This window comes from Cyprinodon variegatus, unplaced genomic scaffold, assembly GCF_000732505.1.
Source record: "Cyprinodon variegatus isolate N-32 unplaced genomic scaffold, C_variegatus-1.0 Scaffold237, whole genome shotgun sequence".
NCBI lineage: Eukaryota > Metazoa > Chordata > Actinopteri > Cyprinodontiformes > Cyprinodontidae > Cyprinodon > Cyprinodon variegatus.
Genome location: NW_015150690.1, coordinates 360,297 through 381,242, shown reverse-complemented (window position 1 = coordinate 381,242; position 20,946 = coordinate 360,297). Strand labels below are relative to the sequence as shown.

The 20,946-nt window shown below is 41.6% G+C and overlaps 1 protein-coding gene across 6 annotated transcripts; it reads left to right on the top strand.

The window, feature by feature from the left end:
• Window positions 1–2,357: 2,357 nt before the first annotated feature.
• mdm1 (Mdm1 nuclear protein) lies at window positions 2,358–20,775 on the top strand. 6 transcript variants are annotated; one of them, XM_015381594.1, is made up of 15 exons: window positions 2,358–2,480; window positions 4,800–4,899; window positions 5,012–5,128; window positions 5,544–5,860; window positions 5,935–6,072; window positions 9,009–9,170; window positions 9,384–9,490; window positions 9,573–9,660; window positions 15,959–16,158; window positions 16,235–16,366; window positions 17,998–18,080; window positions 19,216–19,280; window positions 19,353–19,578; window positions 20,232–20,294; window positions 20,379–20,775. In XM_015381594.1, the coding sequence occupies exons 6-15, from the start codon at window positions 9,063–9,065 to the stop codon at window positions 20,486–20,488; spliced, it is 1,182 nt and encodes a 393-aa protein (XP_015237080.1). In that variant the 5' UTR covers window positions 2,358–2,480; window positions 4,800–4,899; window positions 5,012–5,128; window positions 5,544–5,860; window positions 5,935–6,072; window positions 9,009–9,062; the 3' UTR covers window positions 20,489–20,775. The 6 variants fall into 6 exon arrangements, with proteins under 6 accessions (XP_015237080.1, XP_015237082.1, XP_015237077.1 ...); XM_015381596.1 differs by having other exon boundaries at window positions 2,380–2,542; window positions 9,618–9,660; XM_015381591.1 differs by having other exon boundaries at window positions 2,380–2,542.
• The last annotated feature ends 171 nt before the right edge of the window (window positions 20,776–20,946 follow it).

Here is a 20,946-nt window from a genome sequence, read left to right as displayed (position 1 = left end):
ACAAATTAACACAGCAAATGTTTATCACTGCTTAGAAATTTTATTTTCAGCTTGTTAAGAATGTGTTTTATAAATAGCTATGAATGTCCTTTTACTTCTTTACTGCTAATTTTCCTCTTTTTTTCCCCTTTTATTGATGCAGGATTGTTTCAGAGATAGTCGGTCTGTTTGTATGAGCCATTAAACTGAGCCTTGGCTGCATTTAGACCTTTCCGGCCTCCAAACAGCAGGCTGCAGGAGCTTTCGTCATTTGCCAAACTCAGATTCTGGATACATCAGATCTACAGTCTGTTTGGAAAACTCTTGTTTTAAAGAATACTGAGGCCTTAACTGTAGTGGTTGTACTAATAATTAGCATTTTTGGTTGTGAGCATTTATAACCAGTTTGTAAAAATGTAATAAATGGAATAAAACTTTGTGATGTAGCTATAAGCAGATATGTTTGTGTGATGCTTTCAAAGGAAATGTAATGAGCTCAAATGTTGTGCAATAATAAACTTCTCTAGTCCATTTATCTGCTTAGACCCACATTACAGTGTTTTATAAACCGTTTTACATGTTTAATCTCTGATTATAAAAGCTAGACTCATCCTAATCCAAGAAACTGTTGCAGTTCCCTAAAACGCCCGACTTGCATCAGTGACGATTGCAACTGCAGCCAAAAGAAAAGTGGAAATTGTTTTCCTCTTATTGAAATAACTTCTTTTTTTTTTTTTCAATGTATGGCATGGTTACCAGTGAAATGTTAAAGAAACCAGTTCAGCCAGTAAAGTATGCGGCTAAAAGCCCGGCGAATGGGCCGATGGGAGATTCTGAACTGGTTTCTTCTGTTCCAGAAACCCACAGCAGCAGCACAGAGAGGCAGGGGAGTGGATGGGGGTAAAGCCAAATGTAAAAAAACAAAAACTAAGAAGCCTTAAATGAATAAAACTGGTGCAATTTTGTAACAGAAACATGTGTTGGTCAGTCATTCCTTAATGATGATGGATGAGGGAAATATCCTTAAACATCACATCCTGCTACAAACTCTGACTTCATATTTGATAGTAGGTGGTTACATGGTAAATTGAAAAGCTGGTGGGGTAAGAATACTGCTCTGAAATAAAAATATAAAAACTGGCCATGCAGTCTGCGTCCCCTGAGTTGATGCTGGTTTAAACACTTCATCCTGGTGAGTCTATTTCCAGGCCTTGGCTCCGATTCTACACTGGTTATCCTGCCACCACAGTCATCTTAGTTATGAACAGTTCAATTTGAAATAAAGATTCATTTCAATTCAGAATAAAAAAAAAAAAATAAAAAAAAACAGATTAATTCAAATTACAAGACAGGTGAAATGTGATTGCTTGTGGTTTTCCTTCCATTTTGTTGCTCTATGATGCTAAGAACTCGAAACAATATAAAAGGGATGATGCACGGATATGATTGCCATTAGAGTAAAAAAATAGAGAAAATATGTGAATTTATAGTTTTTAAAATATAATCTGTGTTCGTAAAAATGTAAATGGTAAGACAATATGTATATATTTTTTAATTCATTAAATTTCAAACAAAATTTTTGTTTTTAACCCTCATGTTATTTTTATACATTGTTTGAGGTCCATATTTGTGTGACCATTTTGTTTTCTATAATCTGAACACCAGAATTTCTCCATTGTGGGAAGAGAAAAGGAATCTATATTCTGTTCTACTCTATTCCTAGGTCTCCAGTTTCAAACTTGTTAAACGCGCGTGCGCATCACGTCTCGCTGCCGTGGCAACAGTGGTGTTTGGTCAGGAGTTCCGCCATGAAAGTTTCCCCATCTGTTCCTTTCTGCTGTTCCCATTGCGCTTTTGAACAACTTTTTACGGTGATGGCTAATAACCTCATGGTGCATTCAAGTACATTTTGTAGCTTTGAACATCTATATTAGAACCATTGACAACATTTTTAATGCTTTCAATATTACTACTTCTTGGCAATTTAGCGTTTTTTGTGTTTTGCTTCTTTAATCAAACGGTAATATCTGCAAAAAAGTGCTATAAAAATTAAAAAATAGTGATTAATATGAGACGAATCGGATCTAATTCTAGGTCCTGTTGGCAACAATTCAAAAGAGACATGGAAAAAAAGAATTTGCCAAGGATAGCAATTATGAAAACGATAAAGTTGATAATTGTAAAATAAATAAAAAAACAAACAAACAAAAAAAAAAACATACAAGGGAAACACTTAAAGTGACCTGGAATCATGTTTATGAACATTATTATCTTTGCAACATTTGATTTTAGAGGTAGTTTCAGTACAGATGCTCTAACGCACGACAGGACTTGAACGCACCATGACTTAAAAGCGACCGTAAATCCTGTAAAGAGGAGCAACAGGTGTGTAAACGCTCAACCCAGTGTTGGATGAATAACCGGTAGAGTCTGTTAGCCGTTAGCGCCTCACCTGATCGGTTAAGGGAAATAACGAGGCTCTGGTTGGTGTTTAATCTGCGGTGAGTGACCATTTCCGGTATTTCCTTAAACAAGAAGGAGCGCCATGACGGTCCGCTTCAAGGTAAACAACAGGTGATCTAAACAAAGTGATGCTAGCTGTGGTAGCAGCAGCTCACAATGATTAAAACTTAAATAAGTCATTTCAAAAGCAGCTGATCTGAATTATTTGTTATTTATGTTTAATTGTTTCGGTTTACAGCTCATAAGAACGAGGATCAGTTGGGTTTTAATCTGATATAATCTTATAATCCCAGTCGAACAGATACACTGGCCTAGCTTTTTACCAGATTTTAGTGTTTTTCTGAGCTCACCTATGATTTAACACAATTATTAATTCATTACATTAGTGATATTATCTGTTTAATTTCCCTTTAGGATTCAATGTGTATTTTATTAAATAGTATTCAGGAGAAAGAAGAAATTATAATTTCTATTTGTTCAAATGATTTTCCTGACTTTAATCCTTACCAACTTTAATTGTTCATTTTTACTCCATTGTTAATCAGGCAAAGCTTAATCTGACCTTTAGTTTAAATCCCAACCTGCTGAAATATTGAGCTTTCTGGCTTTTTTTCCCTTCTTATTAATTGAAGCTGTAATTGATCATATATTAATCACATGTTAATTTAAGGCAGTTTATTACAATGAAATCAGTTTATTGATGTTTTGTTAATGAAAGCATAAAACTATAGTCACCTCCCACCTTCAGGGAGTCAGGCCATAAACAATGGCTGTAATTTATTACATGTGAACTACATGTAGCACTTCTGGCACATCATCAGATAGTGTAATATACTTAATATCTGACTACAGTATTATTATGCTCCATGAAAACATTCATTTTGCTGTGGTGGATTTAAATAATATGTTATGTTACATGATTTATAGTGAGCCTATTTTATTTATTTTTTTACAATAAATGGCAGTAATCTACTGATGCTATGAAACAGCAAGTGTGTCTCAAAGTGATGAATTTATCTTTATAATTTATAAGTTTTAAGCCCCCCTGATATGAGAAAATCATCATTGTTTGACGCACGTATTGTTTAACCGGTCTAACTAGGGCAGGGGTTGGGAATCCGCGGCTCCAGCTTTTTCAGAAATGTATAAAAATAGATTGTTTCGGTTTGTTTATTTTAATATGTTGTGCAGGAGGTCAAACAGACATTCATTATGTTTTCCAATGCTGTAAACATTTGTATAATGAATAACTTTAAACACTATATGTAAACATTTAGTTCAACGAAAATGTGCATCATAGCCAAAGAGATCAGTGGTCATAGCCTGCAACAGGTGTCTCAGCGTGGCGCGGTGTCAGGCAAACAAAGAGGCGGGTGTGTCCCTGGCCATGGATGCCAAAGGGAAAAAAACCTGATGAGAGCAGAGGATACAAAGAAAGATGAAACCAAATCATTATCAATTAGCAAAGATTGTCTGCATTTTTGTCTTTGGCATGAGAATTTGTTAAATAATAAAATTAGTAACTTGGAAAAGCATTTCAAGGGAAGGTTAAATATACAGCCGATCACAAAGTTGGGAGTGAGAGAAAGAATGTGATTGCAGAACTTCTGGATAAATTAGAGGATCGCAAAGATAGATTTTAGAAGTGGATTGCATCTCCAAACTCCACTACTGCTGCTAGTTTTGTTGCAAGGATGAAAAAAAACGTCCACAGATCGAACAGGCAGCGCTCTGATGCAGGAATTTGAATTTTTTTCCATTTTTCCCCCAAATCCTCAAAATATAAATCACTCCAAGGAACACTGGTGACGGAGGATGTGGGATTTCTAGGTTAGAGAGCTGTGCTCTGATGGATGTCACTTCCTGTTTGGTTCCTCATGACTCAATCAGCTCCTCCCAACAGAAACTCAACAGATTCCTTTATCGTGTTTCTATAATTTCATCATTGCAACAAAACCTAAACCGCGCGGTGAAGCAGTGCACAGTGAGAGCGTTCACTACTCCTCCCTCACCTCATGCTGCTGTGTGACCTTTGCTCCAGGATATATATTTACTCATGAATGCTTATTATATATTTAAGCCCATATAGTCCTTTTCTATAGTGGGATGATACACTTGGAGCCCGTGTTGCCATACGAGGCATATATAAGATTTTTTGTGGCTCCAGACAGATTTGTATTTTGGTCCAATATGGCTCTTTGAGCAGTTTGGGTTGCCGACCCCTGAAGTAGGGAGTACCAATATGGCGGCTGGTGACTTCACAGCAATGTGTATTACCAACAGCCAATCAGCAATCCAGTGAATAAATAGAGATCAGTGATTTAGACTCTAGGATTCTGACACCTTTCCTGTTTTAGAACCAGACAGAGTACCAGAAGAGCTATGGGGTTTCCCGATCCAGAAGCGTCTCGCCCCGCCGCTGCCTCCCGCTGGCCGGTCTTCGGTCTGAACAGATGGGTAATCTGAGGATGAATCTGGAGATCAGATTAATCTTATGTAAAATCTAAAAACAAAGTGTGAGTTGATCTAAAATGTCCTCAGCAGGCTCCTGTCCTGTCTGTATCTGCAGGGATCAGCAGGAAACCCGGTCCGCTTGGTGCAGCCCGGTCTGCCAGCTCTCTGCTTGCTCCTCCAGAGGATCCAGGTGATCAGACTATGAGAACAGCGCCCCCAGCTGGTAGAAATGGTGAGTCTGTAGGTGAACAGGAGCTGAATGGTTCATTTCAGGCAGGGAGTGATTGGTCCTTTTTCAATTCACAAGAACGTGAGTACGGACTCGTGTCCACGCCAACTACGTTCTTCACCAGAACACAGATAAGTGTTTAATCTGGGAGAACGGGAGCACGCAGCATAAATATGGCTCAATTGGAACAGAAGCATACTGATGACATCACCACATGCTAGAACGCACAAATACACATACTGAGAAACATACTTTTGGTGAAGTCAGAAGAAAATGGTTCCCAGCAGATTCTGTTTTTGACTTTTGGTTCTTCGTGATTTTCTCTTTAAAATCCAGTTTAAAGCAGAACTTTTAGAACCTTTTCAATGAAAACTTTTCATTTGAAGAATCAGAGGTTTTCATCTGCTTTAAATTTCAGCTTCTCCAGCTTCTAGGAGGCGTTTAGCACAGAACAATCCACCAAAGATGGACTCCAAACCAGCAAAGGATTCTGAACCTGGATCTCCAGCAGGACTTGAACCAACCGTCGGCCTTGAAGCTGCACCCAGACCAGAACCGGGGTCACCTTTCAGACCAGTACCTGATGGGAAATCCGGTAATTGTACGAAATATGAGACATCTGACTATTTGTTACCACAGACCATCTAAGGTCCAGATCTGTTCTGTGCCCCAGCAAAGCTCCTCCCCTCTGAGCTCGAGCCCGGCGGACCGGCGGAACCAGAACCTGATAACCAGGTAGGACCACCGGAAAGCTGACGCTCATACAGGAACATCAGAGAGCGTCAGGATCTCACTGCTCTGTGTTGCAGGTCGACCAGGCGCTGCGCTGGAAGGCGGGGCTAAGACCTGGAGGTCAGAGGTCAAGGGGTCAGAGGTCAGAGTACCACAGACAGTTTGGCTGGAAGAACCTTGAATCTGCAACATCGCCTTTACTGACAGCAGAGCGGGTGAGAGATCATCCATATATAATGCACTGATTTAATAACAGACGTTTCTAGATTTCTACAAAATGCTGCATTTTTTAAACATTCATAACATTTGGATGTTTAAAACTGAATTATCTGGATCCAGTTTAACATTTACAGCGTTAGCTTCCAAAATCTTAGCTTTAGATAAAATAATAAAACAGTTTTAAATACTGATAGAAAACAAATACCAATAACTGAAGTCTCTGCCATGGAGAAGAGGGATCTAGAGAAACTGATCCAGCTTCTACCTGAACCGAATCCATTTTAAAATCTCTCCAGATGCTACTGAACCTGTAGGTTTAAGAGGAACCAAAAGCGAACAGGTTCCCCAGCTGCAGCGGATCAGACTGTCCCTCATTAGCTCTGCACCAGCTTTCCATCAGCCTGAGGTCCGGTTTGGGATCTATTCTCACTGATCTATGAGCCTGCTGCTCTGTAGCCCTGACGTTATGCTACGTTCACACCTAAAGCAGCGGGACGCGCTGCAAGAGCAGCAGCTGCTGGAGTTGGAAAAATGTAACTTTTGCTGCTTGATGCTCCACATCAACCAATCAGAGAAGCTGATCTGGGAGCTGGCAGGGAGAGAGACAGTGCTAGTTATCCAGATCACTATGATCACTCCTCTGAAACTGTTTACTAAAGGGGTCATAGAATGATTCTACAGGGTATTTGGTGCTGGTCCTTAAGGTCTCTGAATAGGGTGTGTAACATTGGTTGGGTTGAAACTGGCATATTTGCTGTTCTATGAGCCCTAGAGCCAGCGGGGGACGGAGCGACCGAACCCACCCCAGTGACAGTAGCCTGGACAACGGCGGCCCCGTGCTTCCTGGTAGTAAGGCAGGTGGGTGGAAGCATACCTACAACGGATCGGATTTGGTCGCTCCGCCCCCCCGCTGCCCCCCCACAAAAAAAACAAACAAAAAAAACGGTCCTTTTCAGAAACCCAAATCTGGTCAGCATAGATATGCTAGCATTGCTAACAACAGCTTAGCGACAGAGTCACACTTACAGCTTGTGGTTGTGATGGCATTACGGTCAGAACAGCCCCTCGTTTCAGTAGTTTAGCAAATCCTGCTCTGAACTGTCCAAGATATGAAAGCTGTCTTTGGTCAAATGCTTAGAGCAAATGAACAGCTGACAGCAACTCTTTCAGATGTGGGACAGGCGGACTCCATCAGGACCCTTAGAATGACTGAGGGGTTTGAGTCTTTGAGTCACACTGAGACCGATTGTTTGGTTTCCTTTGGTTCTGGTTTGGAACCAGGAACGAAAACCAAAAGGTGTTTCAGGAACTTCCCATAAAAACAGATGATTCAGCAGAGGACCCACCTGCTGGCTAATCAGGACCCAACCTGATTTCAAACATTTATAAATTACCGCATGTTGTCCGACGACAGTGTCCAACTTCACTTGCCCCTCTTCTCCTGTTAATACGGTAAAGCCCTCCAGAGCGTCTGGCACCAGGCTGCACGTAATACAAATGATCCAATAAGCTGCTGTCAGTCTGGGTTGCTGCTGCTGCTACTTTTAGACACAGCAGGCAAACCTGTGGCAAGCCGGGCGATGGGAAAGAAGGAGAAGATGATNGAAGCAGGATTCTCCACCATGAACAGAATCAGAAATTAATATGGATCCAGACTCTAAATGAGCTCCTTGATATGTGCTTTAGAATGGCTTAGTCTCCATTCAAACCAGGTTTAAAGCCTTGCAGGGCAGCATAAAGCCCACTGCCAACATTAAGCTAGAAAAAGGAAAGGTAAAAAGGTCAGTTCAGGTGTAAAATATGTGAATCAGGAAATTGTCTATATACCAAACTGAACGATTGTTGTTCTCTACTTCAGAACACTTTTTTAAAATGTTATTTAAAAATTCAATGTATGACATGGATGCATGAAAACCTGCTTTTTATTTCAGTGTTAAAAAGAAACGCTGCCCTTTTGTTAACATTTCTATTTATCTGTCACCATCTGTGGCGCCGTTTCCTGAAGCAGATTTTATCTCGGTGAAAGTTGCCGACTGAAAAAGCAGCAATCTTCAATCATGAATAACTTGGCTCGCTTTAAACAAAATAAAAACTTTATTTCTGATCAAAGTTGGTTAAACCAGACAGCTTTTAACACATAAAAATTGAAAATCTGAAGACAGTAGATGTTTTTCTCTGTGAATAAATGAGCTAAATTACTATTAAACTCATTACCAGACAGGTTTCATTAGGTCAGTGATTTAACATTCCTCTTGGTGCTGATGGAGTTATATTTTTATTATATTTTTGTTTCTCATGGAAGCTTCTTAATAAGACGACTACAGGATATTAGAATAACAGGAAATGTTTGATGATATACTGGAGACAGTCACGATAAAAACTGAACTTTCAATAAATTCCCAGCTCAGTAAAAAACTAATTTGTGTCTGCTTGGAGATTATAGCAAACATGAACCATAAATAATAAGTTATTATCCAGCTAATAAGTTAATCTCTTAAGTTTCCCTTTAAAACTACAGTCCAGCAAATAAATAATCAGAATTCTTGAAGTCCTACCAGTTCCTCCAGGTTTACATATTAGGATAATAAATTAGTGACATATTGTGCAGCCTTAAACTGCAGGATCAAGTAGCGATGATTTATAATATTAAACATATTAAAAATATGTTATTCTTTTAGATATTGTTTGAATTATGTTAGGAAAAACTGGTTAAATATAACCAAAATTAGATAAATCTTCCATATAATGCACCAAAGCAAAAAGCTAAGGTGAACCTGAATAAATCCGAACGGCTGCTCTGACCTTTGACCTTGGCTCCAGCGTTCTGCTGCAATTCTACAGACTGTCCACCAGATGGCAGCAGGCCAGCCTCAGCTCTTTAAAGTTCCTCTCTGAGGTTCTTTAGTTGTTCATCTCTGACTCCATCACACAGGTGTTGTACTCCAGCAGCCGGTCGGTGCCACCGTTTAAGAAGAACCCCGTTTCCATGGAAACAGAGTACCGCAGGAGCTTCCGGGGTCTGATCCCGCCCTCCGGGCCTCGCCTTCGTAGCCGTCTGGAACATCACAGTGACCCGCTGTTCCACAAGTTCAGAGTAAAGAACAGACACACTATGAAGTAATGGCTTCTAATGTTACTGCTGAACACATGATTCAGAAATCCTTTGATTAACGGAGGATTTCATGGCCGCCTCAGTGGCTGCAGAGCGACTCCCTCAGCGTTACCAGCCTCAGTTCTGCTGCCACGGTCCGCCCTCAGAACCTCACATGTTGAAGTGACCAAGCTGCTCTCCTGCTTTTACCTGCAGATCAACTGGAGGAAAACATTGGAGCCACAGAAAAAGCTTCCTAGCAAAGCGGAAACGGCTCAGAGCGACGATGGCAGGTCTCCTGCTCGGGTGCAGAGAAGACGCAGGTGTGTTTCTGTCTACGTGCTTCTTGGCGTCTTTGATTGATTAATTAATTCATTTATGAAACCGCTCCTGTGTGTCTGGCAGGATGTTGACAGAGTATCAGTCCAGCTTTCGTTCTCCTCTCTACAGGAACCCAGAGGGAGGCGGAGCTACTGATGACATGGCGGAACAGGTCAGTTTAACAAACCGCCTCAGAGGGACAATCGGCTTTAAAACTGTTCACTTGATATTTTATTCTTTAAAACATATTGCTGTAGTTAAGGGTCATAAATATTTAATTTAAACTAGTTTGATGTCACAGAGCATCAAACAATCAAAGAAGGAAAGTTGAAAGAAAGAAATAGTGACTTAAACCCCATTGATGAATCTCCGCCCCCAAAGTTCTGGTTGAGTTTCCAGGTTAAATTTGAGGGTTAAAGTGAGATAATACCTCCACCTCCATGCTGTTTAGATTCAATAAGAAGCTGACTGAACCAGACTGACCGATCTCTGGTTTAATTTAGATAATTCAGGTTTTCATGACTTTTGGACAATCAGACCACTTTGACCAGATCTGATAGGAATCAGTGACGACTAAAATGAATCAGACTGAGAGACGTCTCTAGGTGTCTTGGTGCAGAAGTGCAGCCAGAGGTCGGCGTGGGATGCTGTAACACGGAGGCTTGTTCTGGATGCGTCATGCGCTGATCCAGACCTCTAACGTTAGGGCAGTGCTGACGAGTCCAGAGGTGGCCTAAAGAATCATCATGATAATCCTTATAAAATCTCTCAACCCAGACAGGAAGCTCTTTAGCCACCTTCTTAAATTTAACGTTTCTTAAGTATTAATACTAATAAAATACAACAACTAAACACTTCAGGGTATTTTCTGAGTATATCTGATAGATCAAAGCAGTACATCATTCTAGAAATAAGAAAAGTTTATTTTAGCTTCATAACTATATTAAAAGATTTTAAACAGCATCTCTTTATCGAACGTGGTGAAGGTAATCTTTAACCCTTTATAGGGCAAGTTACCGTTTTTGAGAACACCTACACACCTCACAAAAAGAGACCCCCCCCATCCCTCAGTGAGATCTAGAAGCACTAGATCTATATCCAGCCATTCAGCAAAGATGCTGCTACATGGCTGTACATCTTATTCTAGCATCTGACCAATTAGATTAGCCCTGATATATTAGCTACTGTAAATTAGGTTAAAAAAAAGTTAACAATCCGAAAGGTAAAAAGCTAATTGAAAATAAAAAAAAGTTTAAAAGCCTACCAGTAGTTATCAATTATATTTAGGTTTATAAACTAAAAAATGTAAGTGCCAGAATCCATATCATTATATTAATGCCTCTAAGGTTATATTGTACCAAACAAAAGTGTTTCTTTTTCATTAATTTCTTATAGAAGCACTTTATTATTTTTCTTAATATATTCTGGCAAGTTGGCGTTTCTCATTATTACATTGACATTCATTTTTGCCATCAGAATATCCATATTTTTAATGTTACAAAGCTAATAATGTCTTGTCCTGGATTCCAATTCCAACACTTTTGGCTTGAAATTTTGATTTTCAAAGCATTTCACTGAGTGCTTTATAAAAGGTTAACAGTTTGAGCTTTGGGTAAAACTGAACTCACCACACTGGCCATGGTGGAGGCTGCATCATGCTGTGGGAAGGTTGTCCTGATCCAGAACAATCCTGGAAGCAAACCTGTGAGAGGCTGTGGTGGAGATTGACTACAGCATACAGTCAGTAGGGTTTAGATCAAAGTATGTTCATGGGTCAGAGCGGCCTAGTCAAAGTCCAGACCTAAATCCAGGGATCAATCTAACCTGATGGGGTTACAGTTGTTTTCTGAGGAGAAACGATCAAAGATGTCGGCCTCTGGGCGTGCAAAGCTGGTTCTGCAGAGTATTGTTGATGAATGAATAAAGAAGCCAGGCTTCTTGACAAACAGTGTTTGTTGACAATGAAACAAATGCTAGCATGATAAACCAGAGTAAATGTGAGATTAAATGTGTAATTTAGTCTGGCCCCAATGAGACATCGGAACATTGTTGATGAGAACAACCCCTTGTTTTTCAAACCATGTCTGCGCCTATTGACCAACGCTCACTTGTAGTGATCATGGAGTTGGACTATTGTTGTTGTTTGTGCAAAAAGACATGCGAGTATGCGGTGTACTACACCACTGTACACAACTTTTCCGAGGTTCAAATCAAACCTTGTCAGTGGCAGAAAGATTACAGAAAGTTGGAGCGAACATTTCGATTACACCGGGGAAATCCAATCGAGTCAGTAGAGCTTGTACAACGGTGTTGAATAGACTGGAAGAGATCTGCCAAATTACTGGAGGTGGATTGAAAACGAGGTGGAAGCAGGAGCCCCGGCAGAATGGAAAGCTGCTGAAAAGAAAGCCCGGGAGCCTACTACCTCGAAAACACAGAGACTTGAAGAAGCTCCGCCACAACACAGACAAGCCAAGGATATCTGTCGCTCTTCCGCGCAACATAGCCTTGCAGAGTTGACATTATCAGTATGTAATTACGACCTGTGACGGCAAATCTATCTGCTTAATTTTCCAACACAGTCGTGCACCGTAGCTTTAGTTCCTTGAGCTTTCTCCAGCGTCGTGCAGCTTTGTCATCAACCCCTAAAAACTCCGCCCGCTTTGCATCCAAAAATTCCAAGCACATCTCTGCGTTGTGATTGGCCTGCCAGTTCTGGGGCCTGGGGCATTGATCGAGGCTAGAACAAACTCACAGGCAAAAATGATTTTGGCCGCTGGTGGGTGGGGCTAGTTTACTGGGCTAAAAAAATACACTTCTGTCATTTTTAAAAACCCCATAAGATGTGCTGCAATAATAAATCATTCTAACTGCAGAGATAATTTCGTCTTAACCTTTAACAGGAAGGATGGTTTTGTTATGAGTCTCTGTTACTCAAACAGGATGTTTAAATTACTTGATGAGACTTAAATAAAAAACGCAGAAACTCTCCAATATTTTCAAACGCATTAGAGCTAATTGGGCTGATGCCATCAGTCCAGCGGCCGTGGTGAGTTCACTGCCCACAGCCGCTGCTGGACATTTCAGAGAGGCACAGGTTGCCCCGATCACTCTCACTGAAGTGGTATTTGGAGGGGGGGGGGGGGGGGGTGTTACAGCAGCTCCTTAAATGGTGTTTTGCTGATGAAAAACCAAACTGCTGAGTGTCAGCAGAGAAACCACAGTGGTTCATTTCAGGGAAACTACTCTCGGTTACTCAGAGTCAGGTAGCTTCCCAACAGTCTTGTGGAAAATGTTGTTGTTGAGGAGGGGGCCAGTTGTATGCGAGAGATCAAAGATTCTGCATCGGTTTTGCTGAAAGCATCAAAATACTGAGAAAACACCTGCATGTTTGCTTGGTGTCTGCAAGAAAACAAACTTTCTGCAGCTGCAGGTGTGCGGCTCTGATTCTGGACCCATTTTTCAACCACCTGAACATGTTTGTGCAGCTGCTGTAGCTCTGATGATGCAGGGAGAAGAAATCAATGCAGCTCCAACAGTCCAACCACAGGTTAGCCAGTCACCTCTGCAGCTTCGGCCTGCTGGAAAAACTCACAGCTTAAGTCCACATTTAAAACAGACTGCAGACCTTCGATGAATTCTGTATTAGCTAAGCTTTGGTCAAAGCATGTCTGATGCTCTTTATGAAAGATGTTTGTTTCAGATGGAAAACATTCAATATCCAAACTGTCAACTTTAATGTTTCACTATGTGGTAGGACACTCCTAAAGGTCTAGAGCAGAGCTTAGTGCATAAACTAAAAAGATAAAAATCAAAAAGAGAAACCCCGAATGTTCCCACCGATCCACAGTTATATGCTACACTACCTGGTGGCAGAAAGAGGAAGATAATGGCTGCCATCATAAACTTCATAGAGGGAGGTGGTGAGAAACGGCTCCACATGAAGACCATCACAGACCCAAAAGAAACGAGAAATGTCAGCTTCAATCTGGGCCTTGGATTCTTCTCCTAGTCTGGGCTGCTGGATCCGTAGTATTTCTGCAGGAGGAGGAAATAAGTGGTGAAAAAACCTCTATAAAAGCATGGTGTTGGCTCAGGGATGCTATGGGTTTCTTGCCATATACTGAATCTTCAAACAGGACAATGATCCCAACTGGACCTGGATTGTAGAGACAGTTCTGGGAGAACATAGATCGACCGTCGTTGTGAACTCTGCAGCAGAGAACCATGAGAACATCCATGAGCTGAGGCCTTTGGCTGTGAGGAGAAAGCTGCCAGAGAGAAGCTGCTGTTTGGTTCTGAATCAAACAGCCAACAGATTCTCTCCTACGTGATGAAGAAGACTGAATGACTCAGAGATGGCAGGTTTAATTTGGGGAAGCATTAAGCTTCAACCAGCAGCTCGGTTGTTCATTTTAGCCATAAAAGCTCCTGGAACAGTTTAACCTCTCATGAACTGGACCCACCAAGAACCCGAGGCCTGGAAACAACAGAGGACATGTCTCTGTGTGTCTGATGGGGATTTCAGGCGGGTATCGTGTTGGGCGGGGCCGGGACCCACTGGGTCCTGAACACGGCTGTGGTTCCATTCCACTCATCGAAGGGAAACCATGACGACGCAGTGAGTCACCTGCTGAGTGCGGGGACAGACTCAAATGAAAACTATAATACTGTTTGATCTGCATTATTCCAGGTCTGTGTTCATATAATAACCTCATCAGTGGAATAAGATTTCATTGCTTCTCTTTACTATTTGAGTTCCTGAGAAGATATTCTCCCCTAAACCTGACGGGATTCCTCAATGGTCTGATGAACTAAGTGATCAAATCTTAGGGGGCTTTGTGACAAATTGACGTAACGAACGGCTCGGTTGGAGGAATTGATGAAAGGCTGACAGGTTCAGGAGGATTGTGCAACATAAGCCTTATGATTCCAGTCTGCTAAGGCAAACGGGGACAGGCTGAGGTTAGCTTACAAACGGGGTCAGGGGTCATCTGGGGTCAGGACCGGCGTCAGGTTTACCAGAATCTATGACGGTAGCTCTGGTTACACAATCGGAGCGGAGCAGCTGAGGTTTGACAGGTTCTGATGGTTCATCAACCCGGTGATGAATTTTCAAACCCAGATTTTTGAGAACTTGGGAATATTGACTTTAAATCAGTGGTCCCCAAACTACGGCCCGCGGGCCGCATCCGGCCCGCCTCCACATTTGGTCCGGCCCCCTGAACAATACCAGAGCGTATTTTCATATAAGTGTACTTTTTTTTGTATTTGATAATAAAGTTGGACATTTGCAATAAAATGTTCCCTAATCATGAAGTTTTTTTCATTCTTAACTATTAGTAACTATTGCATACACACATATAACGTGACAATGTTCCACCCTTTTGGTTTCTGTGCCCCTATCTGGCAACCCCCAGCAAAAAATCTTAAATCCGCCCTTCTCAAAGAGATACGGAAGAGGATTAGGGCCATTAAAAAAAATAAAAATAATAGTCTATTCAGTTCTGACTTTTTCTCTCAGAATTCTGAGATTAAAGTCAGAATTCTGACTTCTATAAGAATTCTGAATGAGCCCAGCAGTCTCATTGACTTCTATGCCGCCCTCCCAAACGACACGTACCCTAACATCAGAAAACACGCAATGAAGATTTCCACACTTTTTGGCAGCACGTATATATCTGCGAGCAAACCTTTTCATGGATGAAACTGCTGAAAACTTCAATGAGATCAAGATTGACAGATGAACATCTGCATCAGTGTTTGAGACTAGCAGTGACTAAAATGGAACCTGACATTCATTTCCTAACTTTTGCTCTGTGAATAATCCAGAAAGGGTTATTTGATTGTACTTTCTGGAAAACAACAAATTTTTTTACGTTTAGACACTCTTGCAATCGTCACAATATTTCTGTTACAAACTGACCCTGGGACCCCTGCTTTAAATCAATGATTTCTGAGATTTTTAGGATCTTTTAGAGAATATATAGAAAAGAAAAAAGAGAAGAGGTTTAGAGGTGAAGGGTCCCTCCTTCAGGATTTGACTGAAGGAAGTTATAGGATAACTGTCAATGAAAATGTAAGAACAATAAACATTTATACATTTGGCAGAATATTCATCTGCGAGATTACAAGTTTTGAAGTTTGAACTTTCCAAAACTAAAGTCCAAGGGTACCAATCCCAGATTTTAACGGTAAACGGTTCCTAAATTATTGATTTGTTCTTGTAACTTTCTTGTATCCTTAACTTCTAAACTTGTTTTTCTCACAGATGATTTGACTTACATTTACAGATTCAACACGTTTATCTCAGCCTGTAGAAGTAAACTGATTAGTTGGATGTTTTGATCAGAACGCTTCTGTCTGCTCAGCTTTTCTTAGCATATTTTGTTCCTTCCTCAACCAGTAGTTCTAAAAGCTGTGGTTCTAAAAGCTGTAGTTCTAAAAGCTGTAGTCCTGCTTGGGTCCAGGTGAAGGAGCGGAGGCAGCAGGCCCTGATGTACCGCCGCAGAGCCTGGGGAACCAACTTCTCCAGGAACCATCTGAGCCAGCTGCTGTCTGAGTATAACGCTCTGTGGGAGCCCACAGACTCCCTCACTGAGCCCTCCACCCCCCCGCCTGAGGCGGACAGCCGCAGCGCTTCCTGTGTGGAACCCCTGGACCTGGACAGGTGAGGAACGACAGGAGAGGAACCGCAAACACGAGCCAACAGCCGACCTGAGCAGATTTGTGTCTGGTCCCTCCAGTAACTCCAGTAGGAGGTCGTCAGTCAGTGCTGGAGGAACGCGGCCCAGAGTCAGAGAGACAAAGAGGAGCCCAGGAGGAGAACCCGACCCGGAACGCCACACAGCCCAGGGAGAAGAAGAAGATACAGATGAGTAGGTTTTCCTTTTCTTCTCCATCCTTCATTCAGCGTAGGGATGGAAAACCATCAAGTTCTTCATCATTATGATGAAAAACATAATACGAAAACGGAGATAAACTCGAGCTGACTCCAAAATCAGATGATCGAATCAGAACTTTTTATACCAAATCAAATACATTCAGTTTCCTCCTTTAAGTGTCATTTTTTTCATGGTTAAAGGAGAATGAATCTGTTTATGTTTACAGCTGGGAATGCTCCAGTGCCACCAGAAAGAATTCACTTAACTGGACAATGAACCAGTGCTTCCTTATTCAGACTCAACCAGCAGGTCGTCTGTCATCAGAACGACTCCCAGTTCGCTGAAAAAACAAATCTAAAATCGGGTGAAAAAAATTCTTAGAATTAATGTATTTGCATCTAACGTCTAAATGAGATGTCTTATTAAGTTGATTTGCCAACGGATCGGGTATTTTTGCTCTTCCATCCTTTTTTCCATCACGCTTATCCCAAGCGGGGTCATGAGGGGTGCTGGTGCCCATCTCCAGCTGTTTATGGGCGAGAGGCGGGTCCACCCTGGACAGGTAGCCGGTCCATCGCAGGGCAACAATTTTTGCCCTTAGTTTAAGATAATTAGATATTATGGACCTGCAATAAGAAAATAGAGTTGTTCATTTTTCTTATTTTAAATGTAAATAATCTTATTACATTGGAAAATGGTCTCTTACTAACAAGGGAAATTATAATTAATTCCAAGAACAATTCTGTTGCTTAGATTTTAGCTCTTACAGTGTTAGAAACCATCCTGGTTCAAAACCTAAAGCCAGAGATCTTCTGACGTCCTGAATTGTTTAAACATGGTTCTAGGTTCTGGACCGTACAAAACCTTCAGTGGACCTTCGTTACAGGCTCTGTCAACAAACACAAGTCGATCCCATTCAGGAAACCTTCCACAGCGATGGTATCCATAAATGCTATAAGATCCAACCTGATTTCAAACATTTATAAATTACCGCACGTTGTCTGATGGCAGTGTCTAATTTCACTTGCGCTGCTTCTCCTGTTTGTGCGGTAAAGCCGTCGGGGACCAGGCTACACATGATCCAAATGATCCAATGAGCTGCTGTCAGTCTGGGTTGCTGCTGCTGCTACTTTTAGACACAGCAGGCAAACCTGTGGCAAGCCGGGCGATGGGAAAGAAGGAGAAGATGATGAGAAAAAGAGAGCAGAGAAAGTGTGGACTGCTGGAAGAACTTTAAACCCAGGTTTAAAGCCTTGCAGGGCAGCATAAAGCCCACTGCTCTCATTAAGACATTTTTTTAAAAGCAAAGGAAAAAAACGGTGCAAAAAAAACCTAATTTTATTTTAGTGTTAAATTCTGTTTAAAGTAACAGATTATAATTAAAAATGTGTCCGGACCTTTACTGGTGGTTGATTTTCTTTATTCGGACCCCACTGATTTTTAATTAGTTACCCCTGCTATAAACTTTTCTTCCTCCTTCTTTAAATTTTAATCCAGCAGTTATAATTGGAGTCTATTTCTGCCTGAACATGTTCTGCAGCGCAGGCAGAAAGTGTGTCAAAAGTGTGAAACTCAGATCAAAGCCACCTCAGCTTTCAGGAACCAACCCTGTTTTCTGTGAGCAGAGAGGAGGGAAGGTTACCGACTCCCAGAATGAAAACGAGGCCAGTTCAGAGGACTCACCATGACCTGACCACACCTGCCACAGGTAAACTCCTCTACAGCGTGTGAAAACCACCTGATGCACTGAAATCTCTGCCTGATGGTTATCCAGGGTTCAAGTTACGGCTCCTGTGCTGCAAAGACCCTGAGTCAGGGTTTAATTCTGAGTTTAGAGTAAAAAAAAAACCCAGCTCTGATACAAAAACAGCTTTGACCTTGAAGAAAATGTATCTGCTGCTGAAAGAAGGTGAGATGTCTTCAGGGGATCCTCCATTTAACAATCAGCACCTAACAGGAAGATCAGAGGTCAAGCTGAGGTCTAAAAGACGGTAGAACAGAGGAAGCCTGATCAGAATAAAACATTATTTTGCTGCACAAACATGACCTGCAGGAAGGGAAGTGTGGGACTGCAGAGACTTGGTGAACTCACTGAGATCATTCATAAATCTGGCACCAGCTGCAGATTACACTGCAGGCTCCATAATCCAGAATAAGCTCTGTCGCTGCCTAAAACAAAGATTTGATGGAGTTTGGACGATAACGTTTGTTGCTGCTGCAGAATTGAATCTAGAATCATGAAGAAATACCAGTTAGTTACTGATTGGACAGGAAGGGGCCGATGTTCTTCTTCTGATTGAGTCAGACTCTGGAAGGTTGAAGAAAATGAGATGATCATCGGTGGGAAAAGACGTTGGTCTGAGCCTCACTTTCCATTTTCCGTCAGGATTTCTGCCACTGCTAGATATTTGTTGTAGCTCGTCTTTTGTTTGGAGAGGATAAAGCTGCAGGTGGGCGACCATCACACTAAAGGCTCCAAATGATGAAATATTTGATCCAAGATGGAGTAAAGTCAAAGTAAGACCAACGTTTTTTCTGTTGGTCTGGAATCGGATTTGGTCGCTCTTCTTTAGCCCTTTTGTGTTTGTTTGACCAAACCATCTTCAGCTGTTGCCATCCTGGAAGAAAAGTTTCTATCAGTGCTTCTACCCTCAATTTTCCAGGAATTGTAGCTTTCATCCTGCTTAACAAAAGCCCAAAGCATGACGGGTCCACCTCTGTGCTTGACCTTTTCTATATTAGTGTCATGTTTAGTTTTTTAAAACCAGAACTCCTATTATTTACCAAGTATCAGTTGTACTCTGACAAAACCAATACCACCTGATCACCTATTTGTCCGCCAGGGGGCGCTATGCTTGTTGGAAAACTGACCAATGGTGATGATTCTTCTCCATGTAAACATAAGGAGGTAAGTAGATGCTGAGAAAAGCTTTGGTTTTATGATGTCACTGCGAGGTTCAGCTGATTTCTTCCTGTCCAGAAATGTTCACCAGAACCCGAGGCCGCTGTCAGCAGCAAGGCGAGCAAACCGAAGGAGGCGTGGACAGAAAACCACCCAACGTCCTTAAGCCCCCTTCCTACCCACAAACAGACCCTCAGCTCTCAGCCCAAACCAATAAGGACGAAGCAGGCGCCCCTCGCTCTGACACCGCCCCCGCAGCATGGGATCCAGGGAACGCTGAGACACCCGGACTTCCAGCACAACGGTGAGCTCTGGAGTTCTGTTCTACCGCTGAACAGAACCTTTTATTCTACCGCTGCCTTTAAAGGGATGTTTCTACTTCGGGTGGAAGATCTCAGCGGCAGAAGATTGAACGTCATGTTTGAGCAGAGCTGAAGCTAAATGATGGGCTGCTTGATTTTATGATGTCATCATTATCTACAGCTAAACAGATCAAAACACCAAAAAAGATTTAGGAACTAAATAAGTATTACTAATTAGTAAAATAAAATACACGCAAAAAAACAAAAAGGTTTTAAATGAATATTGGTTGTTTTCTTGAGCAACAGTTTTCTTAATGTCACTTTAAAATGTTTTTCAATTCAGTTAATTTGAAGAGAAATGAAATAAAATTACTTCCTGTAGTTTAATGTAATAAAAAAAAACATTTTAATGCCTACCTTGAGTGCGGCACCAGGAGGGGAACAAAGCCGGCCCAAGGCTGGGCCGAGCAGAGGAGCGAGTGTCGGATGGCAGCCTGGGGCTCTCCCTCCCTCCTCTTCACTTCCTTCTCACATTGTTTTCATTACGGATCAGATTTAATAAAAAGACCAGGAAGGTTTTATCAATGGATGAAGCCGGGGAAGAGGATAGCAGTGGTTGTGTCTGTAACTAAACGGGTCGTTTCCTCCTCTGCAGGTGATTTGGGTTTGAGGTTCAGGGAGCTGCCATGTTCCAGAGGAGGCTGCGGGTCTGATGAAGGTGAACCTCCTCCTGAGAAAACTCTTTAAACGACTTTAAACCTGGAAACTTTCACAGTAAATCTCTTTACCTTTTATCACCCAGACGACCGATTCTCTGTGATGTCATGGCGCTCTGCAGCCTCTTGCTCTGCAGCGTCCGCCATATTGGAGCGCGCTCAGAAGAGGCGGGAGGAATTCTGGGGGAAAAGATGACAAACTGGAAATAAACTCGTTCTGCAGAGCTGTGTCCTTCATGTCAAAGCTTTAGATGTTATTTATCTTTGTAGCAAAAGTTGAAATCTTTTATTTTCTTAACAGAAATACATTAGACAGCAGTGTAGATTCTCAAACTCTTCAGTGCTTAAAGTCGTAGTGAAGTCATATTTAAATGTCAAATCATTCTGGCTTTAACATGTTTATAAATGTACTCTTAACCAGACGATATTGTCCCAAAATGTAGAAAATTACTAAAAATCCTGCCTTAAAATCTGTTTTTTTTTTTACCCCGTTATCTTCTGCAGGCCAGTTAGTTATACGTCAGCCTGAACACCTAAATTCGGCCAATCATATATCAACTAGCATCTTGATTCATATGTCGCAGCTAATATACGCAACGGTTGATATAAGAATAATTTCCTTTCCCATTGAGTTCCGTCCCAGTGTTCACGGGG